Below are 24,832 nucleotides of genomic sequence, written 5' to 3' on the forward strand. Positions count from 1 at the left end.
ATGCACAAACGATAGACTAAAGGAACATAAAATTAGCGTCGAGCAGGCGAACAGGAATCTAGGCATCTACGTCAGGGATTGCACCTCTAAAGTTTGTGCCGCCGAATTCAGACGCTGTGAAGAGCTGAAAAAACACAATGACCAGCTCGTTCCGGAGTTAATTGAGGCAGCCGAGACTTCCAGACTTCGCGACCAATGCGTTAGCAAGCCGTCCTTGTTAGTAAAAAAAAAAGGAACTTGAGCTTTTGCACGTGCACTCATTATCTTAAGCGAAAAAGAAAATGCGCGCTTCACATGATGTGCACTTACGTGTCTGTGACACGTAATTGCAAAGGAAAAGGTATAAGAAGCCGTGTTTCTTTGAAATAAACGTTGTTGAAAGTACCCGCCGTGGTTTCTCAGTGGCTATGGTGTTAGGCTGCTGAGCACGAGGTCGCGGGATCGAATCCCGGCCACGGCGGCCGCATTTCGATGGGGGCGAAATGCGAAAACACCCGTGTACTTAGATTTAGGTGCACGTTAAGAACCCCAGGTGGTCGAAATTTCCGGAGTCCTCCACTACGGCGTGCCTCATAATCAGAAAGTGGTTTTGGCACGTAAAACCCCATAATTAATTAATTCTTGAAAGTCAGCGCTTGTGGTGTCGTCTTCTCGTGTCCCGTATATATACGTTGTGCGCTGTTAATAATACCATGGAAGCTAAACTTGACGCATTAAGTTGGTAATATATACTACAATACTGTTGCCTGCGTTTTGCGCCACAAGCTTGACCGCCACTGCAAGGAAGGACCGCTGCAGCGCGAAAATGTCATCTCCCCAACATTTGATGACCTTTGACCAAAGACTTTTGGGCAAGTGGCGCGGTACGGCATTTCAAAATGCGCATCATGTAAATGTTCCCTGTTATTATTAGAACTATTATTATTTTATTAATTTGTCTGATTCAGTAAAGTATTTGGGCATATGTATTAATACCCGTCTTATCTTTTCGATTCATTTATCTTACATATGCGCGAAACTCCGTCAAATCAGCTGTTTATTGCATCGCATCAAAGTGTTTTCACATCTGTCTCACAGGAAACTTTTGGTTCACTCGATAGTCTACAGTGTACTCAGGTTTGGTGGTATTTGTATCAACGTGTACATGGGTTATTAAAATGTATGTTAAAAAGTGTTACTTATGACGTATGCAGCCCACAAGACGTGAACTTTTTCAGATGCTAAGATTGCCGAATTTACGAACACTTTTTGTTGGTACTCAAACATTTCTGCACCGATAGACTTAAAGTCCCCACTGTGTTTTGCAGTCCTTTACGTCATACACCCACTTTTTCAGTCCCTCACACAAGTACCAGATTTCCTAGATATACTCGAACCTATTCTGTTCCTGGCCTATCCAATGCTCTTCCCTCCAAAGTTACTTTTTGTGAATCTGTGAAACTTATACGTTTATACGTGGAATGATTATGGGCGACATATTTTCTTATTTACGTCATTTATGAAACGTGTCTTTGGTTTGTACCTGTATTTGTGTCTTGCATTTTATCGTCCGCAAATAGCCTTAGTGTCACCCTTATTTTTATTTATAAAATAAACTGCTTTTGTGGTTGAGTCTCGTTGCTGGCGGTCGGGTTTCGCGTGACAAGCCAGTGAGATGGCTTAGGAAAACCTGATTTCTGAAACTGTACTTCCAAGATGTGTTGATACTATTATTATTATTATTATTATTATTATTATTATTATTATTATTATTATTATTATTATTATTATTATTATTCGCAGATATACCAGACACTATACTTAAGGAATGCGCACAAGGTCCGCCTGGTCAAAAGGGAATAGGATAAGTGGGGCACAGGAAATTAAGGCAAAGCTATGAGAAAGAACACTCAAAGTCTGAAGTGAACACTCAAGGTCTGACAAAGTCTGAACCACTCCACCGTGGTCTGGACTGTTGCATACAACAAGCGGGCCACCATGCAGCATGTAGGAAGCCTAGGAGTTACCGGACGCAGAAGTTGGAGCTCGTCCGTGTCCGGTAGGCCTCTGGATCAGCTGCCCGTATCCCCGCCTGGTAACGATGGCGCTCGCGGTACGCCCGCGTTCCCGGACAGGTCCGGATGAGGTGGTGAGCTTCTAACTGGTCCGACGGGGCCAAGAAATGTGGGCATGGTTGAGGGTTTCGGCTGTGACCCCATCTTCATGTTGCGAGGACCACCGGAGCGACAGTGCACCCATTTCGTATGCGCCGCAGCAACACTTCCTGAAGCTGGGACACACCAGGCGGTACCCGCACGGCGCACAGTGGAATTAGGGCTCGCATGCTTTTCCGGGTTCTAGCCTTCATGGCCAGGAGTTCTGCCAGGCGGTCCATGGAGAGGCGGTGCAAGTTCTTAGAGTGGGCTGCTCTTCCGCCTCATCAGCAGATATGTTGCGTTGTGCGGAGCCGTGACCGTGGATCCAGTTGATTACGAACCTGCCCGTGACTATTTCACAGAGCGTGATTAGGCTGAACGATGCTGATGGCATGTTTCGTCTGTTTAAGTTACCTGGTAGCCTGGCCGGGTCGAGTTGGTGTAGATGGCGACATGAGATACAGTTGCGTCTTTAGACGCTGCTATGTCTTCATAAGTGGCTTGCAGCTCTAACGGTGGCCTTATATAAAGTGTAATGCATATAGTAGAGAAAAGCCGGTCCCCGGCCGAGACACCTATATCAATTTCCTACGCTTTTCAACATGGATTTGCTATAGGTAGATTTGCCAATAAGTATATTCTCTCTTAATTCATTGCTGCATAGAGAGGGACAGAAGAAAGGGGAAAGGCAGGGAAGTTCACCAGAGGGAAAGACCCGGTTTGCTATTCTATGCTGGGGACAGAGGGGAAGGGGAGGAAAAGGGACAAGAATGTAGATAGAGATAAAGAAAGGGAGCACAGATACACACTCACAGTCGGTCACTTCCACTCATACCATAACCGCAGAACGCAGTATACCACTTGTAGCACTATAAACATTAGGTTACAGCCGCTTGTCCAAGTCTGTTGTCCTTAAATACCGCAACAGTGCCCTCGTTACCCTCCTCTGCGATGACTTGTGATGTCGGCATTCTAAAATTATTTCTTAATTTAAGTATATTGGGTCAAATCGCGCTATCGCTATTGCGAGCGATCGTCTCTGTAAATTGTAGCGATGACAATCGCAGAGAAGGTGTTGAAAAGCCTCCTCGCTACCACAGTCATCACACGACGCATCCTCAGCCCATCCGATTCGGAATGCAAATAACTTCGTAAAGGCAACTCCTAGCCATATTCGACAAAGCGTGCGACAAAGCGATTAGCTTCACGTCGCCAGAGTCCAGCTGGGATGCGAAGGCGGAGAGAAGAGTCTAGGTTCTGCAGCCGGTTGTTTTGAAAACTTCCTGCGTTCCACAAGGAGAAAGTGATATTACGGGTGAGCATTGGAAGTTTTCTATAGTGGCGTCTGTCCTCGATAACGGTACCGACTCCTCTTCGTCGCCTTGAAGAGCCGACCAAGCAGCGTTGTCGGTGTGTTCATTACCTATGAAGCCGCTGTGACTTGGAAGTCACTAAAATGTCATGTGGTGTCGTTTCTCAGTCAAGGTACGGAATAATTTCCTAATCTCGAATACCATTTTTTCGTGTGGTTCAGGCCGCAACGCTGATAGCAACGACTGCATTCTTGCCTTCGAGTCAGTGAATATTGACCACCTTCGAGGTTGTTTTTGGTTGGCGAAACGAAGTCCCGCGCGAAAAGCTGCAATTTCCGCAGCCGTCGATGTCGTTTGGTAACTCGTCCTTGAAACTGATGGTGGTGGCTCTCGCTGGGAAAACCACGGCTCCAGAGGCACAATGGAGAGTTGATCCATCAGTATAAATGTGTGCGCGATCGGCGTGTCTCTAGTGCAAAAGGAGCAGAGTTAGTTGTTTAAGAGCATATGTGAGGACAGCTGAGATGTTTTATGATTCCTCGTATGGTGAGGTGCACTGCAGGTAGAGCCAAGCACGATGGAGGAATGGGTGGCGTAGTTACGGGGGTGAAATGTGATGGAAGGCGGGTGTAGTAATCCGAAATCGTTACACAAAATGATACCTGCGGCCTCTCTGATGGTAGTGTTGCAAGATGACGGAGACGGGCTCGGAAAAAGTGCCTAATGTGCTCTCTCAGCTCTTCCACCTCAAAGTGTGGTTGCATTGGTTGGTCCCTGGCACTGATTTCAATAGTCGCCACTGTTGATGCGCATTTTGCAAACCAAGACAAACTCTGAGACTCCGAGCTTGAAAAGCCTGGAGAGCACGAAGATTTGCCCTGAAAGTGTTGGTCAGGGCGGGCAAAATGTATATAAAACGCCCAGAAAAAGAGCCCTGTGCAATTCCAACATGACATGAACTGACGTTCCCGAAGTCTTTCCACTCAGAAACTTGAAAAGCTGGGAGATTGCTTTCAAACGTGGTTTCACTTGCGGGCTACATGAGAGATCTCTATCAATGATTACGCCAAGAAATCTGTGTCTTCTCACAAGAAATGATCTGAAAACTTATAGAGATGGCGTAGGGTGTCAATGGTTTGTGAGTGTAGACCACCAGTGCACATTTGTCTGACGGAATTTCAAGACCTTAGTTGCGGAGGTATACAGCTGTCAGAGTAGCAGCTTTTCGAAGCCTTGCACGTATCTGAGGGTGTATCACACCTGAAGTTCATACAGATAGGTCATCTGCGTAAATTTATATCTTGATGGCTGCTGGAATGGGCTCAACGACACCAATGAGTGTGAGGTTGAATAGGGTGGGGCTTAGTACTCCTCCTTGAGGAACGCCTCGTAAGGTCTATTTCCGTACGGTTTTGCCATCGCCGGTACACACAAAGAACGATCTCATAAATAGGGAACTTGAAAGCCGTTGAAAAACTCGAACCTGAAGGCCAACCATCTCAAGAGCATCGGGAACAGACTCATGGGATACACTATCGTATGCCCGTTTGACATATAGGAACAAAGCTGCAGGTGGTCTTTTACTTGATTTCTGACGCTGGACATACATAGCGAGAGCAACACCACTGTCTGTTGATAAGTGATGTCGACGTAAACCAGCCATAACATTTGGGAACATGTAGTGTTCCAGATACCACTCCAAGTGTGCAAGAATCACTTTTTCCATTACCTTTCCCACACAGCTCGCCAGCGCTATTGGGAGGTATCAGATGAGTTCAAGTGGGGACTTGCAGTTCTTCACGAGAGGGACCAAGCGGCTTCTCTTCCATTCTTCGGGAACCATGCCATTTTGTCAAGACACGTTGTAGAGATCCAGCAGTTCTCTCCGTGTGCAATCTTTCAGGTTGTACAAGGCGCGCTATGATATTCCGTCAGATTTCATGGATGACGAACGCCTGCATATAGCAGGAGCCGCCTGAAGTTCCACCAGTGAGAAAGGAAGGTCCATGCCGCAGTCACGCGAAGCAGGGATGTCACTAGAGGCTGGAAAGCCTGTAGCTGTTGCTTGGTCTGCGATGCTTGCACAAAAGTCTTTTGCAACATCAATATCCAGACCCCTCTGGCAGAACACCAGGGCTTTGAATGGGAAGTGTTCATTGTTCAAGGAGAAAACGCAGACCACGTGCGGTTCTCCAGATGTGTGAAGGCGGGTTCCGGGGGTCTAGCGATTGGCAAAACATTGTCCAACGTCGAGATTCTAATCTGTCTATGCGACGCTGGATTTTCTTTTGTAACCGTCTGGCTGTACGAAGGTCATGGATGAATTTTGTACGCCGCTTCGCAAGGTGACGCAGTGCACGAAGACGTTCCAAATCTATATCCAAATCCGTGTACTTAAACGAAACAATGAGCGTGCGCGTGGCGTCTCGCATTGCACACTTAATTGTTTCCTCGAATCCAGAGGACAATACCCTCTCCACAAGCATCTTCCATGGCAAAGTTAAAAGCAGTCCAATCAATTAATCGAGGTGGTTCCGTGGGAAAGACCTGGACATATCTTTGATGATAAGGATAAGGTACGTGGGAGTGACCAGTGGGTCTGAATATCTGAAAACCATTAGCACATCTTCTGAACGACTTGGAGACGAAAGCTAGGTTAAGAAAGCTACCATAATTCACGTCTCGTAGGAGCGTTGCGCTGCCGTCATTCAGGTGTGAAATGCGGTGGTCGCAGGCTAAGTTTGCTAGTCTTTGTCCTCATAGACCCCATGCCATATAATGTGCATTAACACCTACGATGATGACCCATAGAGCAAGACACACCGTCAATATGTCAAGACACACCGTCAAGATAAACGCCTACAAGTGTAAACATGAGTTTGCCCTTTTTAACTGTTAGGCAATCATATTGATTGTCATCGTGAGGCCGAATAGGCTGGCGAACATAGGTGAGTTCGCGAGGAATAAAAACGATGACATTGCTGCATGCACCAGTTTTTGTGGACATAACAGCTTCATATCCCGGTAATATGGCTGGTTTTGATACGTTAGGCTCACATATCACAATTATTGGGAACATATCAGTGTATGTAAACTGACGAAAGTCTCAAAGGTGTCACTTTAGTCCTCCACTGGATGACTGACGCTGCCTTGACTTCTTCTCGAAAGGATGGGTAATGGTTGGCCATGTCTCTTTTCGAAAGATTCAAGTACTGGGCTTAAGGCGTCCAGTACTTTCAGTGTACTTCGAGCAGACGTGGTTCGAAGGTTCGGCAAAATCACTCAAACCGCATTTATGAGGGGACGAAGCATTGAAATTGCTTGACGATCTGCTTTAGGCGTGTTATCAGACTCAGGAGTAGGCTCCCGAGCTGGCTTGATAATCTGTGGTTCTTTGGGAAGAAAGTGGCTCGGAAGCGCAGGCCATTCTTCTGGAGAACGAATGCTTTCAGCTGACTTTCTTGTGATGTTCTGCGCTTTTGTGGACTGAGTGGAGATCTTGGGCGCCACATTGAAAGCGCCAGTGTCCTTTCGTGCCGCTGCCTTTATTGAGGACATTCGGTGGTGCCGATGCCGGATTGTTTCAGCAGCGTCCCTGCGTGACGAACTGTCCCGAACCATACGCTTGAGAACGACGACCTCTTTATTACGAGGCAGTATGGCAGCCATCACATTTGCCGCACTTCAGGACAGTATCCCGTCAAGTGTCTTCTGCGTGGAGTTCAGTGCACCGGGGACACAGTAACGAGTTTGAACAGACCCCCTTGACATTTCCATGCCTAAAGCACTGATGGAATTGAAGAGGCTATTGCACTAATGGCCGAACAGGGTGTCGGAAGTGACCGACTTTGACGTACGGTGGTATGCAATCTCATTTGAAAATGAATTTCACGCAGCTCGTGGTTCCAAGGCAGTCCACATGCGTGATAACACCGTCACTTGCTGGTTTGACGAGATAGGCAAGTCCACGTTGGAAATGGCGACATCAATGTGAGAGATTACACCCGCTTTGGATGCATCTTCCATCGGCATATAGGAACGCACCTTGATGTCTCCTGGCTCCGTCACATAATGCAGATTTTCCAGCGCACTCCCGTTGGAAACATCGATTGCGAGGACATTTTTTTCTCACATATTTATCCGGATGTCCGTAATTTCGTTCGACACGACCCCTTCCAAGAAAACATATAGTTCTTGCGTGTTCAACAATCGGGGGTTGTTTGAGTATTTCTCGGGCCCGAAGACGATGGCGTGAGGCCAGCGTTCAGGCCTTGACTTCAGAGTCGTCGTGCTCGCTTGTGTCGAGACATTCGCTTCGAAATTCCTTATTTTGACCCTCTTTCTGTGGACAGAGATGAAGCTGTCGTCTGGTAAGACTTCTACCGACACGGAGTACAGATCAATGTCCTCAGTGTCGCTGAACAAACTTCCGCTCTTCCTTGCGAGGGACGGTTGTGATGACTTCTGGCCAGAAAAGCCTCTGGAAGGCACCGCATCCGCGGCCACAAGAGAGGAAGTCGAGGTGCAAGGAAATTCGGAATATTTTGTCAAAAACCAGAGAGCACAGGTAGAAGCATTCTGCCACGAAGATACTTAAACTTCTATGTGCCTCTATGACGTGTCGGCGCAACCAAGCCACCAATTTAAAGTAAGCAAGTGTCCTTTAAAACACAGATAGCGGTTTTCTCTGTCCTTTGTACGTGAGCTGCCTCACAATTCGCGTTATTAAAGCTGTAACATAAACGCGTTCGTGCTACTCACAGTGTGTGCTTAAGAGGGTCCAAAGCATCAGTTCCTGCTTTCTTTTCATTGCTTTTGTCTTCTTAAGTCTTTAAATATTCAGCGTTTTTTTCTTTCCTCTTCTTTTTTCTGTTTTCTTCTTAGTTGTGTTTCTTTTTCTTTTCATGGGAACTCTTGCACTTTGCGTGCAAGAGCTCTAGTCTTCAAACGAAGCTGTCAATCACGACGTCACACGATTCGCCGTTGGCGAAAGCCTGACTCGCTATGTGGGACACGCTTTTCTCTTAACCAAAACGCAAGCTGCGTAGCTAAAGTGAAGGGGAAAAAATTGTAATAAGGGCAATACACTCTCTTTTACAAGTTTGACAACGTCATTTGCTCCCTGAATTGCGTGAGCCATCACCCGCCGAGCCTGCTTGGTGTGGTAACCGACGTTCGTATGATTACGTGGCCTGATGCTTTCTAAAGTGACCTCGACGTTCCCCAGCTCCTTTGCAATTGACAGGTTGGGTGAAAGGTCGAACCTGGCGTGCGTCTTTTTTCCCCAAGTCGGGGTGCGATAGGCGAGCCAGCCTGAGCTCAACAAAGCCGAACAGAGAGGGTGTTCAGTGCGTGACCGCGGTGAAGACGGGAGTACAATCGTTTAGAACGTCACGTCGGATTGGCACACGGCCCCGTGATTGTGCCAATTCGGGGCCCTGTTAGATTAGGTTGCTCACACCTTAGAGTAGAGATCACCATTGCTGCCTGGATGTCCTTACTGCTATAGGTAGGTGCCACCCGATTCATGTCTGTTCTTCTTCCTTTTTGTTTATCTAGATTCCGCGTGTTTATTGTTCAACCCGTTATCATATGACAATGCACTTCCCGGTGCTTTCTTACAGTACCTAAGCATTACTAGTTACCATTACCATGTTATATGAAATGTTACTGTAGTTTCAAACTTACTTTCATGCCGTTGATGCTGCCGAGAACCAGCAGACGCCTCCTTAGCTAACCGAAGCACCCTTGCCCTAATGATTCAATCGAGACGCTGTTGTACAATCGCCATGCTGAGCAATGCTAACAAGGCCAGAACATCATCTGCCTCCTTGTTCATGGCTTAGACAAAGGCGCTCACTTGAGTTGTCTCTTCCTGTAGGTGGAGAATAAACACCAGTCAGTAGCGCGGCCGATCGCTCGATAAACCGTTTCTGGTCTTTGTGTTACGAGAGTCCAGTTTCTCTTGCAACTCAATGGCGAACCGGTTGAAAAAGTTACCTCCGGTTATTCGCTGTAGTGCCGCTGCCGGTTGCGAAGCGGCATCGTTTTGCCTAGTGGCCATGTCGGGTTGCGCTTGCTGAAACTCTTGCGCCTGGATGCTTCCAGTACTTGTGTGTCCAGCTGACCGTTGCCACCATGACGCATAAGCGAGGGAAGGGGCGGACTGGGTGGTCATGGGACGGATATTTATTGAGGTCTGAAAACCTGCTAGTCCTCACAACGCTACTAGGTTGGCCGGTCATTTCAGGGCACATGCGCTCACGCTTAGCTCATCGGTTGATGACAGAGGCTGGCGGGAGGATCGGACGGAACAACCGGCGTCTTCATGTTATTGCTGCATGTTATTACCGATGACCACACCAGGCAGCGAGGTGACGGTAATGATGTGGGGCGTATACGTCTGCATGCGGCCGACGGTACGACTTCAGATCGCTGAAAAAGTTTTATTCGGTTGAAACTATTTGAACCGGGCTAACCGTGGTCTCAACTTGGCGTCTCCATTTCTTGTCGCCGGGAGATGCTGTGTGGGATAGTGGCCTTAGGTGTGGAAAGTGGGCCTGCGTACTTCATTTACATTGTGGTAGCGCCTCACGGATCATCGCAGGCCTTTAGCGGGTGGGGCTTTTCGTCGAGGTTGCCCGAAGAAGGAGCCACGCCAAAAGAAGGAAAGAGGAGAGACAGTGCTCCAAGTCACTGTGGAATCAAATGAAATAAAATGGCGGTGCATTGGCTAATGTGGCTCCTGATAGTTCGAAATTCTGCTTACTGCCAAGTCCGCTTCCGACATGCGGCACATATTGCATGGCCTGGAGCGTCTGTCTAGATGGTTCACAGAGAGCACAGATGAATCAATCTCACATGTAGCTGACCCACATCTTGAGTACCAACAGGATTCGCAGCTTTCATAACGCATCGACACCCTCTTGGATCGTCTGAGCCTCGCAACTGTCTACAGCAAGCGCTTCCTATTTCGAATTAGGCATGTGTCCTCTCCGGCAAGTTGGCGCGGTCACGACGCAGGGGAACGTATAACGACACTTGATCCTTTTCTGTCCCAAGAACATTATATAAAGAAGGTACCTCGAACAAAGACTCCGTTTACTTCACCCACAGGGGTCTTTTCGCTTAGTTAGGATCATGGCCATCAAAAGCAGCCTGTATTCAAAGCAGCAAGTGCACATCAGCCCGTTCTTCTTATTTTTTTCAGAACGGAATAGCATAAGGGACGGGTGTCGATTGCCTGGTTCAGTGTGTGATTGTAAGTGTCCGACTCTAACCTTTGAAACCTACTTGTCTACTTCTGGTGTCCGCGGACCTTCTCCCAACTACAAAGTTTTGGAAAATGGCTCCACCCAGGCGTCGATGGATACGAACATTCTTCTGTTTCATTTCACTATTGACTGGTGGGACAATTTTTACAGCTTCTTAATGTTTTTTGATCATATATAACCAAGCGAAAAGGAAGAGTTCTAGCCAGCATATGGTGACCAACATTCTTCTGATTATTTGCATGTAAATATAAATAGTTGAAAATCCCCAGACCATAGAAGTACCGTCATTGGATGGAACTTACACTGACGTCACCACCAGGTTTACCGAGAGAAGTGGAAAAGGAACGTGCAAGGAGGAGAAACAGTGGACAATCACAGAGAAGAGAAGTGCTTCGGTGAAGCAAGCGATACATAATGACAAAATAAAAATAAAAATTATAGGTATAAATATGGGAGTCGACAGTTTGTTTCTTTGTTCCCAGCGTATAATTGTAAGTGTGGGAGAGGTGTAGGGCGCGTTCAATCGGAGGCCATGGCCGAACACTTTGAACGAACGGCGATCAAACGAGCTGATGAGATAAATTGTGTTGGCTGGTCTGATGCCGCATTCTGGTATTCCTGCTCTCTCTCTCTCTCTCTCTCTCTGCCGTAACTGGGCTAATTTTAATTATTGGTGCTTGTCGCTTGGCACCGCTGATTGCATCGCGGGAATTCGGAATATTGAAGCTCACTGGCAGAGTGCCCAAGGTCCGCTTGAATGTCCCTAATTCGTGGGCTATACCGCTTATGCGGTAGCAGTAACGGCCGTGAAGCCCGGCTGCGTTGTGTTAGAACTCTCGAACGTGCCCCCGCGCACGCAGCTTTCTCTTCCCACAATGCACGGCGGTGTCGTACAGTCAGCGCAACGCAACGTGCGGGAATTAGGCGCGGAAACCAATCCACTTCCTCGTACTTCCGCTTTCCGGACACGTCCTTCCGGCCGCTGCTTGGCCAGGCTGTGGCGCAGCCGGCCGATACCGCCGACTGCGCGTCATACTTCACCACACCTCTCCCCCTCTGCGACAGCTCGAACCTTCGGCAACAGTGCCCGCTCTCTCCGTGTTCGAGAGGACAGTTCGATCGGCGCCGCGGGAACGCCCAGCCTATCACGACCTGTCGCCCACGGTTGCCGCAGCTCATCAATATAGGGCGTCTTCTCAGTGTACCACGCACACATACTACACAGCACGAAGCGCTGGTCTTTCGAGGGCGCGCGCGCTGTGCTGATCTCTTCCGTGTGAGACGTGGGAGGTTGGTCGAGACGCACTGCGCGTGGAATGTTCTCAAACTCGAGCTCTTTGAAATCAAAAAAGAAAAGTTGGATACTCTTGCATGCCCGCGCTGTGCTGTCGTTCTGACGCTGCTTTTCACGTTGAGCGCGTAAGATGCTGTGTTGTCTGTTCTCTTTGTCTCTGATTTTCCGCTTTCGTTAGCTTTCGCACACACAGGATGCATACAAGCGAGTCACTGCGGATCCAAACAGGCCACAATCGCGCTTTGTCGAAGAAAAATACGCGAGGCTTTTACGCACGAATTCGTGATAAACAAGATCGAGGACAAGCAAACGCTGCTTAATCTGTCTATCGAATGAGCTGGCCGTAAAATAGTGAGAAACAGCCGCTCTACGTGTGATGCAAACCACCGTAATGGATGGCGTTGTGTGACCAAGGTTGCGGATTCGGTTTTACGCCATTTCTATGCCAATTCTATGCCATTTCGCACCCACTGAAGTGGGCGCGAAATGCGAAAAAAGAAAAGCGCTCGTGTATTAGAATTAGTCGCGCGTGAAGGGATGCCAAACGGTCAAAATTTATCCGAAGTCCCCAACTGCGTCTGCCTCATTATCACGTCCTAGATTTGGCTCGTAAAGCCCCGGAATTCTCTTTAATTAAATTTCCTACAAAAAAAATTTTTTTTCTGTTTCTACTATATATATCTGACCAAATAAGATGAATTGGAAGGCTACTGACGAAAATACAAGAGCAGTTTATTTTTTACAGTCATGTACACAATTGTGTACATAGCGTCATAAAGGTCAAGAATCGGGAACAATATTTCAAGTGTGAAATTTGTAGTAACAGTTACGGTCCTTCGTCATACAAAGTGGGACTTCACATTTCTTGCAAAAAACTCTTGATCGCCCTTTGCACCCTTCATACTTGCATCTAGAAGGAAGGGTTTGGTCCCGGGCTTCTGGCCAATGGTCCACGCCGTCATAGCGTGCATCCGAGCAAGGTCGTCGAATGCGGGCGTTCCTCTGGTGAGGAACATCTGTCGGAATGTCATCATAGGACGGCCTCCCACGCTTCTTTGTATTAGGCACACTGCTGATGAGGGCCTCCGCAATTTGCAGGCGGAAGTGGAGGAGATCAAGGAGCTTTGACCGCCGTGTGTGTGCGTTGTCACGTAAATACTCTATCCAAGCATTACAGACGGCCAAGTCTACAAAATGAAATATCGCCCTGAGGGTCCACTTTTTTGACCTGATCTTGGTGCGGTACAGGCTCAGCAGAAAGTCCATCTTGTCCACTCCTCCCATATTTCGATTGTACTTGGCAATGATCTCGGGCTGTTTCACAAATATGTGGTCACGCTTGGTTTTGTCCCACCTCTTGACATCCTCTTCCTCACCAATGCCAACAAAGTTTGATGCAACAGACACAGCATTGTTGTCTTTCCAGACCACCACTACAACATCATCACTTGTGACGTATTCAGCGGAGTATCCTCGCGGCTTCTTGTTCATCACTTTTTTTGATTCAAGAGGGCACTTTCCTAGCCTGTTTTGTCTCACTGTTCCAGCTGCCAAAATTTTGTCCTGTCGTAGTCGGCGAAGGAGGGGCACTGATGTAAAGTAGTTATCAAAATAAAGCTGATAATTACATCCAGAAGGAATTCTTTTAGACAAATGGAAGACAACGCCTGAACAAAGACCGTAGTCTTTCTTCAGCTCAGCAGGAATCGTGTTTTCTCCCTGGTATACTGCAAAGTCGTACAGCAAACCGCTTCTACCACATAGAGCAAACACTTTTATGCCCCAGGGAGATGGCTTACCTTTCACGTATTGTTTTATTGAAAGCTGGCCCTTGAAATGGATCATTTGCTCATCGATTGAGCATTCTTCCTCAACAGCCAGCTCCAAGCATCGCTTTCGTATAAGTTCCAGAAAAGGACGCACTTTCCACAGGCGATCTTCACTGTGGAAATCAGAATCTTCTGGAACAATGTGCAGATTATTTCGAAGCTTGAAAAAGCGCTTCTCGGTCATAGTTTCACTGATGAGTGGAACCTTCATCATCGGGTTCCAATAGAGCCTTACCCGAGGCAAATGGACGACACCCATCATGATGTGCATTCCGAACAACTTCCTTATTTCATCGGCTGTCGTGTTCACGTTATGCAGAGTTGACTGCACGCTATACAGATTAGTGTTTTCTGCTATCACCTTGAAAACTGACTCGGGCACGTATCTGGAAAAGTACATGTATGGCGTACGCGTTTCACCTGCGTCAGGAGGGCACTCGTTGTGACCGCTGAAGTCGGTGTCTGAAGGGGGCACGTAAAGTCTCTTTTTCCACTGAAAGTTTTTAGGTATGTTGTCTTCTGCACTTATCTCTTTCAATGGCGTCTTTTTATGCTCCTCTTCTTCATCTTCGCTGGGACTCTGTGTCATACCATCATTTTCCCGCAGAATGTCTTCCTGTGGAACGTCAACTTCATCGTCGCTTTCACCGATATCGGAAACATTCCCCGAAGCAATCTTCTCCAATAGTCGATCAGCTGTTTCTTTGGTCGCATGATGAAACTTTGGTTTGTAGAATGACGCGCAAGGCAAGGCCATAAAATCTGTAAAATAGAAGTAACGCACGCGATTAGACAGAAATTGGCGCCCTGTCGATTTTACTTCCATCGTCACGCTATGTACACAATTGTGACCGTGCACTAAATGCGCCGCTGGCAAGTAAGTCTTTCAAGTAACGCCAAATAATTCAACATACGCACATATTTGCATGTTAGGCACTGCTTCTATATTTTTTTAAAGCCGCAATACGTCTGCGAAAAAAAGAAGAAATAATCGAAAAAGATCACCTGCGGAAGCCGTCGCCTGCGCCGCCATGTTGTTTGTTTTTGGTCATATTTGGTCTACTATCCGCCAGATGGCCCTGAAAACTTCAGTGTTGCTAGACAAGAGTACAAAAAAGAGCCAGAACTATCGAAAACTTCGAGTTTTGGCATTTCGTTTTTCTAAAAGCCGCAAGAATGCAATGTACACAATTGTGTACATAGCGTCTGAAAGGGTTAAGTAGGCCGACTTCTATGCCATTTTTCTCATTAACCTCTTTTTTTCTCTCTATCTCTCTCTCTATATATTCTTTGTATCACTGTGACGCATGTCCATTTTGGAGGATTCGCCAGTAATGGGCGCATGCCCAGTAGGAAATGCGCTATGGTCGAAGAATGGGGCGACCACGTACCCCCCTCCTCCCTCTCAAGAAAAAAAAAGATATCATGGAAATCATCGAGTATATCATGCCCTGTATTATTAAAAAATGTGTGTGCTTTAGAGATATCTAGGAACCGGTATCATATGTACACCTTTTATATCGTGATTTATTTATTTATTTATTTATTTATTTATTTATTTATTTATTTATTTATTTGCTTATTACGCAGAGCAGATGTGCTCAGTGGCACTATTTTATGGGTCGAAATTCCCTGCCAATTAAGCCGGAGCACCAGGTGGCACATACTCAGTTTTTTCGCTATTCTTTCGCTATTCTTTCTTTCAATGGTGCGCTGTCAGAAAATGGATTACGTTGCATTATAGCCGGTCAACTGTATGTCTATTGACCCCGTTTCAATGTAACTCTCTTTGCTGAGTAGAATTGAAGTGAGGTCAGTGATTGTCCTTTTGTTTTGTTTTTTTGCTGTGATTATTTTCACGCTACAGATATGCATTGTCATTTCTTATTGCTTATTTTCTTTTTCTTTCGCGCTTCGTTTTCTTATTTAGCGACTGATGACTATAAAACTATTTACTGAGTTCGCAGTAATTCAAGAGCTTCTAACCGAGGTGAGAATTTACTGAAGATAAATAAATAAAAATAAAGTAAACATTATGGTGTTGCGCTGCACAGGTCTCAACATTAATCTCGTGATATGCTTGCGTTAGTGCAAATACACTGCTCACAAGCTGTGGAAAAAAATGCGAGCTCCAAATCAGGCGTATGCACAGTGTGAGACGCCTGGGCAATAATGGCACGAGGACAAATGCCCTGTATGCTGCATGTTGAGAGAAAAGATGGTGGCGGCAGGTGCATGCGCAGAGAGTTACGACGCATGTTCTATGGTTAAATTTAACAATTCTGTACCTCCCGGGCCAGAGTAGCACATACCCCCACTGTGGAGGGTTGACCAAGAATGAACAAGTATCCATTGGTGCATACCCAATGACCCCAATAAGGAGGAAGCACAAATATAAGAAATAAAAAAAATATAATATTCAAAAGAGCCGATATGATGCGTTATTTCATTGAGAGGACTGTGTGCATAAGACACACTAAATGCCAAAATTACATATGCAGGTTTCATGTTGTGATGCATTGTCTTATAACGCACAACAGAGATTCAGTCATTGGCGTTATTTTAACGGTGAAAATTCCGTGCTATACAAACCGGAACATCCTATGGCACGTGCGCAGTTGCTTACGGCTCGAGTTGTCAAAATATTTAAAAAAGTAAAAGGAGTTGAATATCATGCGCTATTCGTGTAAGGCTTACGTATGCCTTGGAAATGAGCCAACAATCTATGTATGTACAAGCTTTATGTGGTGATTTAACGTTTTATTACGCAGAACTAGCTGCTCTACCTTGCACAACTTGGTCGCTTCAAATTAAACCACACTACCCTGCTCGCCGTACAAAGCCGTTCGGTGAAATATCCCAGTAATGATTGGCATTATAAGATTTTTTTTAACTACTAAGAGACATGAGAGCCGCTGCCTGTTGCAGCAGGAGCCACGGCACTCGCTTTGAAATATTATTACCCTTAGAAAATGAAGGCCATGCCAGCGCCAGTCGAATAATAACATGCAGAAAGAAATATCGTGACTGAAGCATAGCTGCACTTTCACCTTATGTTGCATTGTGAGAGGGACAGAAAAAGTTGAAAAGGGAGACACTGGCTGCCTTATTTAAGCTTCTCCTTTCTTGGAAATATATGGCCCTTCCATACAACGTGCGTGCTGTTGGATATTCAGGTGTTGAGTCTTATGCTGTACTTAGCCATGCGCCATAGTGCCATCTCTATGTGCTAATTTCCTTCCATGTACTTTTCTTTCTTCTTTAGTTTTTCTTTATTTCGGTATCCGTCTCTTATTACGAGCGTTAGATCAATCAGCACTACAAAAATCACTAGAATTAGCAGCGCAACGTGCCAAAATGACGTTAAGAGTGGCCCTTCGTGTTGTCAGGCTGCTATGGCAACAACCACTGTGTTGTACTCCAGTTTCCGTACATCCTTGACGCGTTGAATCAATGGCAAGGGTGCGTGCGTCAAATGCTTATACTGGTATACTTATAACCGTCGATCGACTCGTTTGGTTTCTTCCAAAACGAAAACAGTTGAATTCCCATTGGAGCCACGTACACAGAACGACATCCGAAACTAGCATATTTATTACAACATCACGACGCGCGTCAGGAGGGACGTCATTGCGGCGAGCCATCTCCACAAATACCGTTGTCGCCGAAGTTTCCTGCAGACGTAACTATACACGTTGCGACGCTAACGCATCGGACGCAAACCGGAAGTGTTCCCATCGCAGGCGCCCAGGCTCCTGGCATCTCGAATCGCCCTGATTCTCGGCATCGGGCCCTCTCTCGCTACGTATACACCTTTCAAATGCAAAAACACCCGACGGTGACAGCGCGCATCGTTACACCCATGTACACGCATCTCAGGCTCTGACGTCTTCGGCTCGCGATACGTAAACAGGCGCGTCACATCTGGACGCCGCCACAGGCATCGCGTCTCGGGACGCGATCCGTTTCGCCCGCGTATTGAATCCTCATCTTCGAAACTCTCTCTCTCTGGTTCGCGAGCGTCACGAAAGGGGGCGCCTTATCTGCATTCGCGCTGCGCGCGAGAGTCCCTCGTTTTTTTGCGCACGCCCCGCACGCGCGCCGGCCGACAGCGCTGACTGCCTAACAATGGTATGGAAAGTGGCTGTGTACCCAACTCACTGCCACTGCATGCTGAGCGTGCGTGCGTACTCGTGCGCGTGTTCGGAGCGTACGCGTGCATCGGCTTTTTCCTTTTCCGTCCGAGGTGTATGCGTTATATATTCGGGAGACGGGGAGGGGGCCGCCTCCTGCCGTCAAGGAGGAGTGTGTACGCCTGTCAGTTTTTGCGCAGAACAAAGCGAAATGCGCCAAGTTGCATTCTCTCGTCGCCACAAATGAGGGCCCGTCGCTACCTCGACGACGGCACTGTGGACTTGCGTGGGCGCGCGGCGCGCAATTTCGCGAGTTTGGCGGCCGCGTGGAGTGGAACTCGTCACTTCCTTGTAAGGATGAAGAAAGAAAAATAAAGAGAAGCAAGCAGATTGCGAGCTAGAATGGCGCACCTTGTGGGCACTGGCGCGTGTATGGGGAAATCAACGCCCGGATGACATTATAGGAGTAATACCTTTTACGTTCACGGCTTTATTTGCAGATGGAACTTAAATGAATGACTGAGTGCGAAGAAAGGAACAGTTGGCTATTTATTTTATTAAGTGGAAGTGGACGAAAGAAACACACGCTACTTGTACTTTCTTTTTTTTAGGTACGCAATAGTATCCACACTCACGAGACTACAAGCAAGCTGACATCACCGCAGTCCCTGAACGTGATTGACGGCACTGCTCAATTTCCTGGCAGCGGATGCCTTGGGTGTCCCAAATGTGATTCAAATACTGAAGTCTATCGAGTATTTTTGCTATTTCAAGTATTCCTAGGTAAAAGAAAATATATGTAAGGTTTACTTCTGAGATCAGCCTGTGCGTGTAACAGTTTTCAAGATGATGCGATTGACTCTGCACTGATTTATAGGGCACACGAGCCTCTGCAGCGAAAAAACATAAAATTCCACTGCACGCCGACTGGGCCGACACACCATCCCGCCTCGAACTCCAAATTCCGAGCGAACATTTAATGAATTCAGCTTTCTTGTGCAACAGTCCCGTTTCCGTCGTAGAAAATTGCTGTACGCACAGCTCGCCGTAATGTGCAGGTGTGTGGAAGTGTCAGCCAAGCAGCCAATTATGCCTCGTTATCTGTTAGCTCGTAGCAACGCGGCGTCGTCGTATTAGGCCGTTAAACGTTGGTTTCCTCTTCTTCCATTTCTTTTTTTTTGCATTATCAGGCAATAAAGAAACAATAAATGTATTAAAAGCCGCCGGAACGGCCGGGCGAATAACAAACAAAAAAGAAAAGGAAATGAAACGCGCGATACAGCGGCGCGCTGCGGGTGACTGAGTGATGCGCACGAACCCGAAAGCTCAGTCACGTGGTGGCGTCCCACATAACGCGACAGAGACGTCGACGGACATCGGTGACAAGCGACAGGAAGGCAACGGAAGAGATAATGCCGAAGCGTCCCCAGCGTCGTGGCGAGGCTTCGTTTGACAGGCGGCTGAAGGGAAGTACTAACAACGAACGAAGACGCAAAAAAAAAAAAAATTACATCAGCCCGCGGAGAGAATCAGCGCGCCGGAACGGAAAGAAGAAACGTCCCACTTTTTTTCGCACTAACGAACTGTGGCTTCTCCCGCGCACTTCCGCAAAGAAAAAAGAAAAAAAAGTTCTCGCCGCTCGTATGCATATGCGTGCCTTCGTATAGGCCACGTGTTCTCTGCTGGCGCGCGGAATTTCGCGCCGAGAATTACGCCATCCCTAACGGGCGTCTCCGCGTCTGGCGCCCGATTCTCGCTGTGCTCGCGATTTGGCGAGAACGAGAGAACAAAGCGACGAGAGTACGGTGAATTTGTTGCCGAGTTTCTCGAGACCCGAATGCGGAGGGAGTTTGTTCTGATTACATCTGACTTCTTCGCGCCAAATTAGAGGGAAATGATCGCGTTAACACTCGTTATGCGACGGTCGCGCGCATTTGCTCGCTCGGACAACGTGTGGCGAAGCTGCGTGGGTCCTGTGACCGAAATATAGCGCCCAAGAAAAAAAAAACCAGACGACATGTTTTTACTTCAGTGTTGCTCAGAGGCCGCGTAAGTTGTATTTTCGTACCGGGTGCGAATCGTGTGCGGTGGCGTACGTGGTCGTGCCACAGTGCATTGCCACGTGTCCTCCTGTTGAAACAAATGTTGCTTGCTGCGGAGCCCGGACCGCAATTATGAGCTATAGGAACTGTGTCCATCTTATTCGTTCATTCGCCACGTTGTGGTTCGAGCATAACACAAGACAACGTAAAATAACTAAAAGACATCCTTGCAGGCACACCCTGCGATCGATCCAAAGATTATGCCATTTCAAATCGGCCATTCTAACCACCAGGCCGCGGCCAATTAGTGCGAGTGACCCACAATGCTTGCAAAGCTAACTCGTACTCTCACACAGGAAATGCTTAGTAAGGAAAATAACGGCGTTGTGAACGGTCTCGTAAAGTGGATAGTGTATTTATTCTGAAGCATGTATTCAGACCACTAGGAACGTCATCGAGGCGCATGGCTTCCGCGCCCCAGCCGATCTCGGAGGCCATGCCGGGCGTGTTTTGCGTGTTCCGCTTGCCAATGGATGGCGCTGTGGACAACGTACGCATGTTTTTTTTTTCCTTTTTCTTTTCTTTTTTAACCTAGGTAGGACATTAAGCAGTATAATAGCAAGAGCTTCTTGGCGCAACCCACTGCCCCGTTCCACAGGGGACGCTCATAACATCCATACATCCACCCATGCGTAGTTCTCTATAATGATGCAGGCATTAGGATTAGTGAAACCAGAATCGGCGGCCACAGCTGAGCCTACTTTAGATGTCACATAAGCGACACATTTTTTATTTTATTTTTTCACGGGCGCGTACGTTGCAGGCACTGCATTTTGGGCGTGCAGTATTTGTTTTTGCGTGATTTCTTCACTTGCTTCGTCGCGGTGCACTGTAAGAGGAGACGGAGGGGAAAAGCCGTTATATTGCGGTTGGAGCGGTGCTCCGCCCCCTTCGTGAACAAGGAAAGCAGCTCGAAAGTCGACAAAGTGTCACAGTGCTCGATTGTTTTGGATTTCACCCTATATTGAAGAACGATCGAAGCATACAAAGAAAACAGAAAGTAGTAGTTCTTGCAGCAAAGGAGGCCACTGAATCTCTTACATTTAAATAACACACTACCTAACTTCTACGATAAAAAAGAAAGCCGCTAAGTCTGCTACACACAAAGTATACGCGTCTCTTCGCCTTTAATAGTAATCATTTAGCATTCGTCGAAGAATGCAATTAGGTATTTGAAAGTCACAATTTGCGCGAAAATAAGGGTCGTTCCACATTTCTTTCTTTTTTTATGGAATATCGCACTTACTCAACAAAAGAAAAATAGAAAGCGCGCTTTACTTGAAGCGCTGACACTTTTCAGTACTTCAGACGGCAGTCACGGCACTTGAGTCTTTTGAAAGAATTGAGATTGATACCACGGCTCTCTAAATCATACGGGAATTTTTTAACATGCCGAGAAGTTCGGAGATTATAACTGCTATCGTAGCACGCACCTGGCTTCCACGACCAGCGCTTTGTTCTCTCTAACAACGCCCTGTCAGATCTCTCCTCATTTTTTTTCCAATTTGTTGCGCTGATTCAGTTTCAATATTCATAACTTCTGTTCGCAATAATTGTATTAGGCAATGAGAGTCACTGGACTCTCCAGCTTTATTTTTAATGCTTTAGCATTCTTAGGGCACTCCACGCACGTTCCGGGGGCCAACTATCCACCTTGCTATGTTTCTAAGTATGATTGTATCTAACCGTTTTCCCACCTACCTTGGTCACTGGGTAGTTCGTGGTCGAATGGGCTGCTATGCTGAGGGAACAAGGTTCGCAACCAACCGTTGGAACAACTTGCGTCGCTGAGTATGCGGCAATTTTTACATAGCGTGCCGCTCTTCAACGAACCTCTTTCACGTAGATATGGGTCACTGTATATGGGGGACTGGGTAGGTATCGCTGTTTAATGAGACCTTGTGATGCCAACTTGGAGCGCTGGCTATGTGCATCTCGGTCTGTGCTGATCCCCAATGAACGCCTTTGACGCCAACTAGGCCAACTAGGCATGTGCCACTGGGAATGTGACGCTGTATACAATGACGAAAATGGTCCCTTAAAATGATCTGATCCTGAGCGTAATCGAATTCACGTCACGTGGTTTTCTGAAGGACAGCAACCCGATGCTTTAGCAGGCTACGTTACATATGCACTAGGTATGTACTGCTTTTCAATCAACGACTTTCACGCCAACGCTTTAGCGAGGTGCGCCACTGAGAATGTGCCGCTAGGTGGGCGGCAAGCAAGAGAACAATCCTCAGCGTTCGCTGGCACCGGCGCGCCACGCTTCTCGTCTCGGAGGCCACGCGCGGACTTCTCGCCCGCGCCGCTAGATGGCGCAGCGTATCGAAAAACAAGAGCGAGAGAGGAGCACCGTGGCCATGCATGACGCGCTTCTAAGCGTTCGCACGCGCCGGCGCGCCATGCATCTCGGAGGCCACGCGCAGGCTTCCCGGTGGCGTTTCTAAATGGTGACGACTGCTCTTAGAGAAGCGCGAAAGACAAATCCCATTGCAGTACACGCCTCATACACCACTAGTTTCAACGGCGGCAATAAGTTGTGTTGCTACATTTATTCAATACTATACGCATTACAGTCGGTCGTAATGGTGCGATGGGTCCCGCCGACTTTATTTTAGTTCAAATCTAATTGGTATAGTTAATTATTTAGTTATTGATTGCTGAACTACCTGCAACTGAAAAGTCGTACCAGAAAGTCGTATACCATAAAGGCTGGTATAATAGGCTATGCTTGGCATTTATTGTGCGTAAGTCAGAATTCCGAAGTATCAAACTCGGCGTACAGCATAGATATGGTAGGCATATGACAGGATGAATGAAAGGTAAATGCATTTTTTGATAGCCGTGGGTTCCACAGAATTGCTTATCCCGCCTTGAAAGCCGCGAGTTTGCGACTCAAGTAGATCTCCCGTGTACCCATCCATTATGCCCACCGCAATATCTTTCAGAACGAGGCCCTGCACTTCCGGCTTTCTCTCCGCACACGAGGCTGACGCACGACGGAAGATATTCGGTGCCGGCTTGACAGACCACACGCCTCACGCGGTGCGCGCTTTAGGCCGTGTGTATAAACACACGCATCGAACTGTACACATTGTAACAAAGCTGCGGTTAAGCTGCGCGTGACCCGTCAGATCTCGCTCGATTCAGATCTCGCTCGTCAGCCCCTCCCCCCTTTTCACGTCTATTGTTTCGCTTTCTCCAGCCCGCGAAAGAATCCGGTCAAGTAATGCCCGGGTATAGTGTGTGTGTTTGTAGGGGGAGGTGGGGGGAAACTTCAGGATAAGGGGCTTGCACTGGCGGCGTCGAGAACCTGTATGACTCGGAGGTCGCTTATTTGGCGCGGTCACGTATGTGTCATTTCGTGTAGAGTCCTTAGTGAATCTGCAGCCTGAGCTCGCCGCAGCGAAGCCCGCGCGTTCTTTGCTGGCAATGCTACCCGAATATAAGTGAGCGCCACGGTCGGTTTAACCCGTGTGCTGTATAGCGCCGTTCCGTGTGACGCCCCGTGTGGGTGTCCCCCCTCTCGCAGTGACAGATGGAATGAAGCAGCGCACGTCGGTGCACGAGCTGCGCACAACGAAAGGCGCGCGAGCCGAGTGCCTTTCGGCAACGGCCGCATTCCGTCGCGCGGAAAGCGTAACCCGATCCTCACCGCTTCTCCATGGCTTCCCTCGCTCACATTTCGATATACCGGTTCTCGCCGAACAAGACGGTGCTTTATAATATGTCGTCAGATAGGTCACAACTTCCGCGATTAAAAACTTGCTTCTTCCGTATGGAAACGCCGCGCGGTACTGACGCCGCTGATCAATGCGTTGTTTAAACGTTGTGGCCGGTCACTGAACTAAAAAAAATAAAAAATCAAGGATACCGAATTACGAGGCGCACTTTTCTACGTTAGCTTGCATGGTGAATAGCTGCTGTGAACACGGTTTCGTTTGCATGTGCGGACGAGAGTGTAGAGGCGCAAATATCGCTAGAAACAGTTCTTGAAGCCTTCGAAAAAGAAAGGGTTACGTTGGCGACGATATAGATCAGAACGTCGGTATCAGGCTCCGCTACAATCTGCAAGGCTCCTAGCTCTCTTGCTGTGCACCTACATACCAGAGTGCGCGCTGCCACTTCCTACCGGTATTCTCAGCATTTTGTTTCTCAGCATATTCTCAGCATCTGCCTCGCTCGTAAACAATAACGGACGCTGAAGTAGGTGTCTATTTCCTTGCTAGACGTGAACTCCACTCGACTGAATTTTCTATTCTCCTTTGCATTATGCGAGTGTAGTACTGATCAGAAAGGGGAAAATGCAAATATATTCCAAGCGCCAAAAAAAAAGTAAGACAGGCATGCGCTAATTTATAAAGAAGGGCAGAACCTGCTGTGAATGAGCTAGGGGCCTTGTCAGCTGCAGTGCTTCTTTTAAAGTAAGGTTGATGAAGTACTCTCTAGGTGAGTGAATAATTGCGATACAAAACGCGGGGCGACTTCTGCAGTGCAGTTGTTTGGCCGGCTTCTGCTTCACCGGCGCGCGCCACGTGAATTCGCGTTGATGGAGGCAACACCAGCTGCTCATCACCTTCGTACAACATGTATAATAGCATACCCACTGCAGCTTCATAAGATTGTTGCCCCCATGGAGCAGTTTATTGTGTGCTGAAAATTCCAGAATGAAGCAAAATTTAATGTCAACCAGAAGACAAATTTCGGTTTATTGGTCAAGGGCATTCAAAGGCACCATAAACAAATAAA

The 24,832-nt window shown here is 47.4% G+C and overlaps 2 protein-coding genes across 2 annotated transcripts in view; one reads left to right on the forward strand and one right to left on the reverse strand.

Moving 5' to 3' along the window:
• The window catches only part of LOC135912847 (uncharacterized), a 335,829-nt gene that overhangs the window by 57,875 nt on the left and 253,122 nt on the right, over window positions 1-24,832 (forward strand). The gene's annotated exons all lie outside the window — the stretch shown is intronic.
• Window positions 9,455-14,878, reverse strand: LOC139057754 (piggyBac transposable element-derived protein 3-like). Its single transcript, XM_070536507.1, has 3 exons — window positions 14,851-14,878; window positions 13,245-14,607; window positions 9,455-9,614 (listed from the first exon to the last, which is right to left on the reverse strand). The coding sequence occupies exons 1-3, from the start codon at window positions 14,876-14,878 to the stop codon at window positions 9,455-9,457; spliced, it is 1,551 nt and encodes a 516-aa protein (XP_070392608.1).

This window comes from Dermacentor albipictus, chromosome 3 (assembly GCF_038994185.2).
Source record: "Dermacentor albipictus isolate Rhodes 1998 colony chromosome 3, USDA_Dalb.pri_finalv2, whole genome shotgun sequence".
In the NCBI taxonomy this organism is placed as follows: domain Eukaryota; kingdom Metazoa; phylum Arthropoda; class Arachnida; order Ixodida; family Ixodidae; genus Dermacentor; species Dermacentor albipictus.

Coding starts and splice junctions, on each gene's coding strand:
- LOC139057754 (XM_070536507.1), bottom strand. CDS start 14,878: ATGGCGGCGCAGGCGACGGCTTCCGCAG. Junction 14,608..14,850: donor GCAGGCGACGGCTTCCGCAG/GTGATCTTTTTC, acceptor TCTATTTTACAG/ATTTTATGGCCTTGCCTTGC. Junction 9,615..13,244: donor CTGTACCGCACCAAGATCAG/GTCAAAAAAGTG, acceptor ATGACCACCCAG/TCCGCCCCTTCCCTCGCTTA.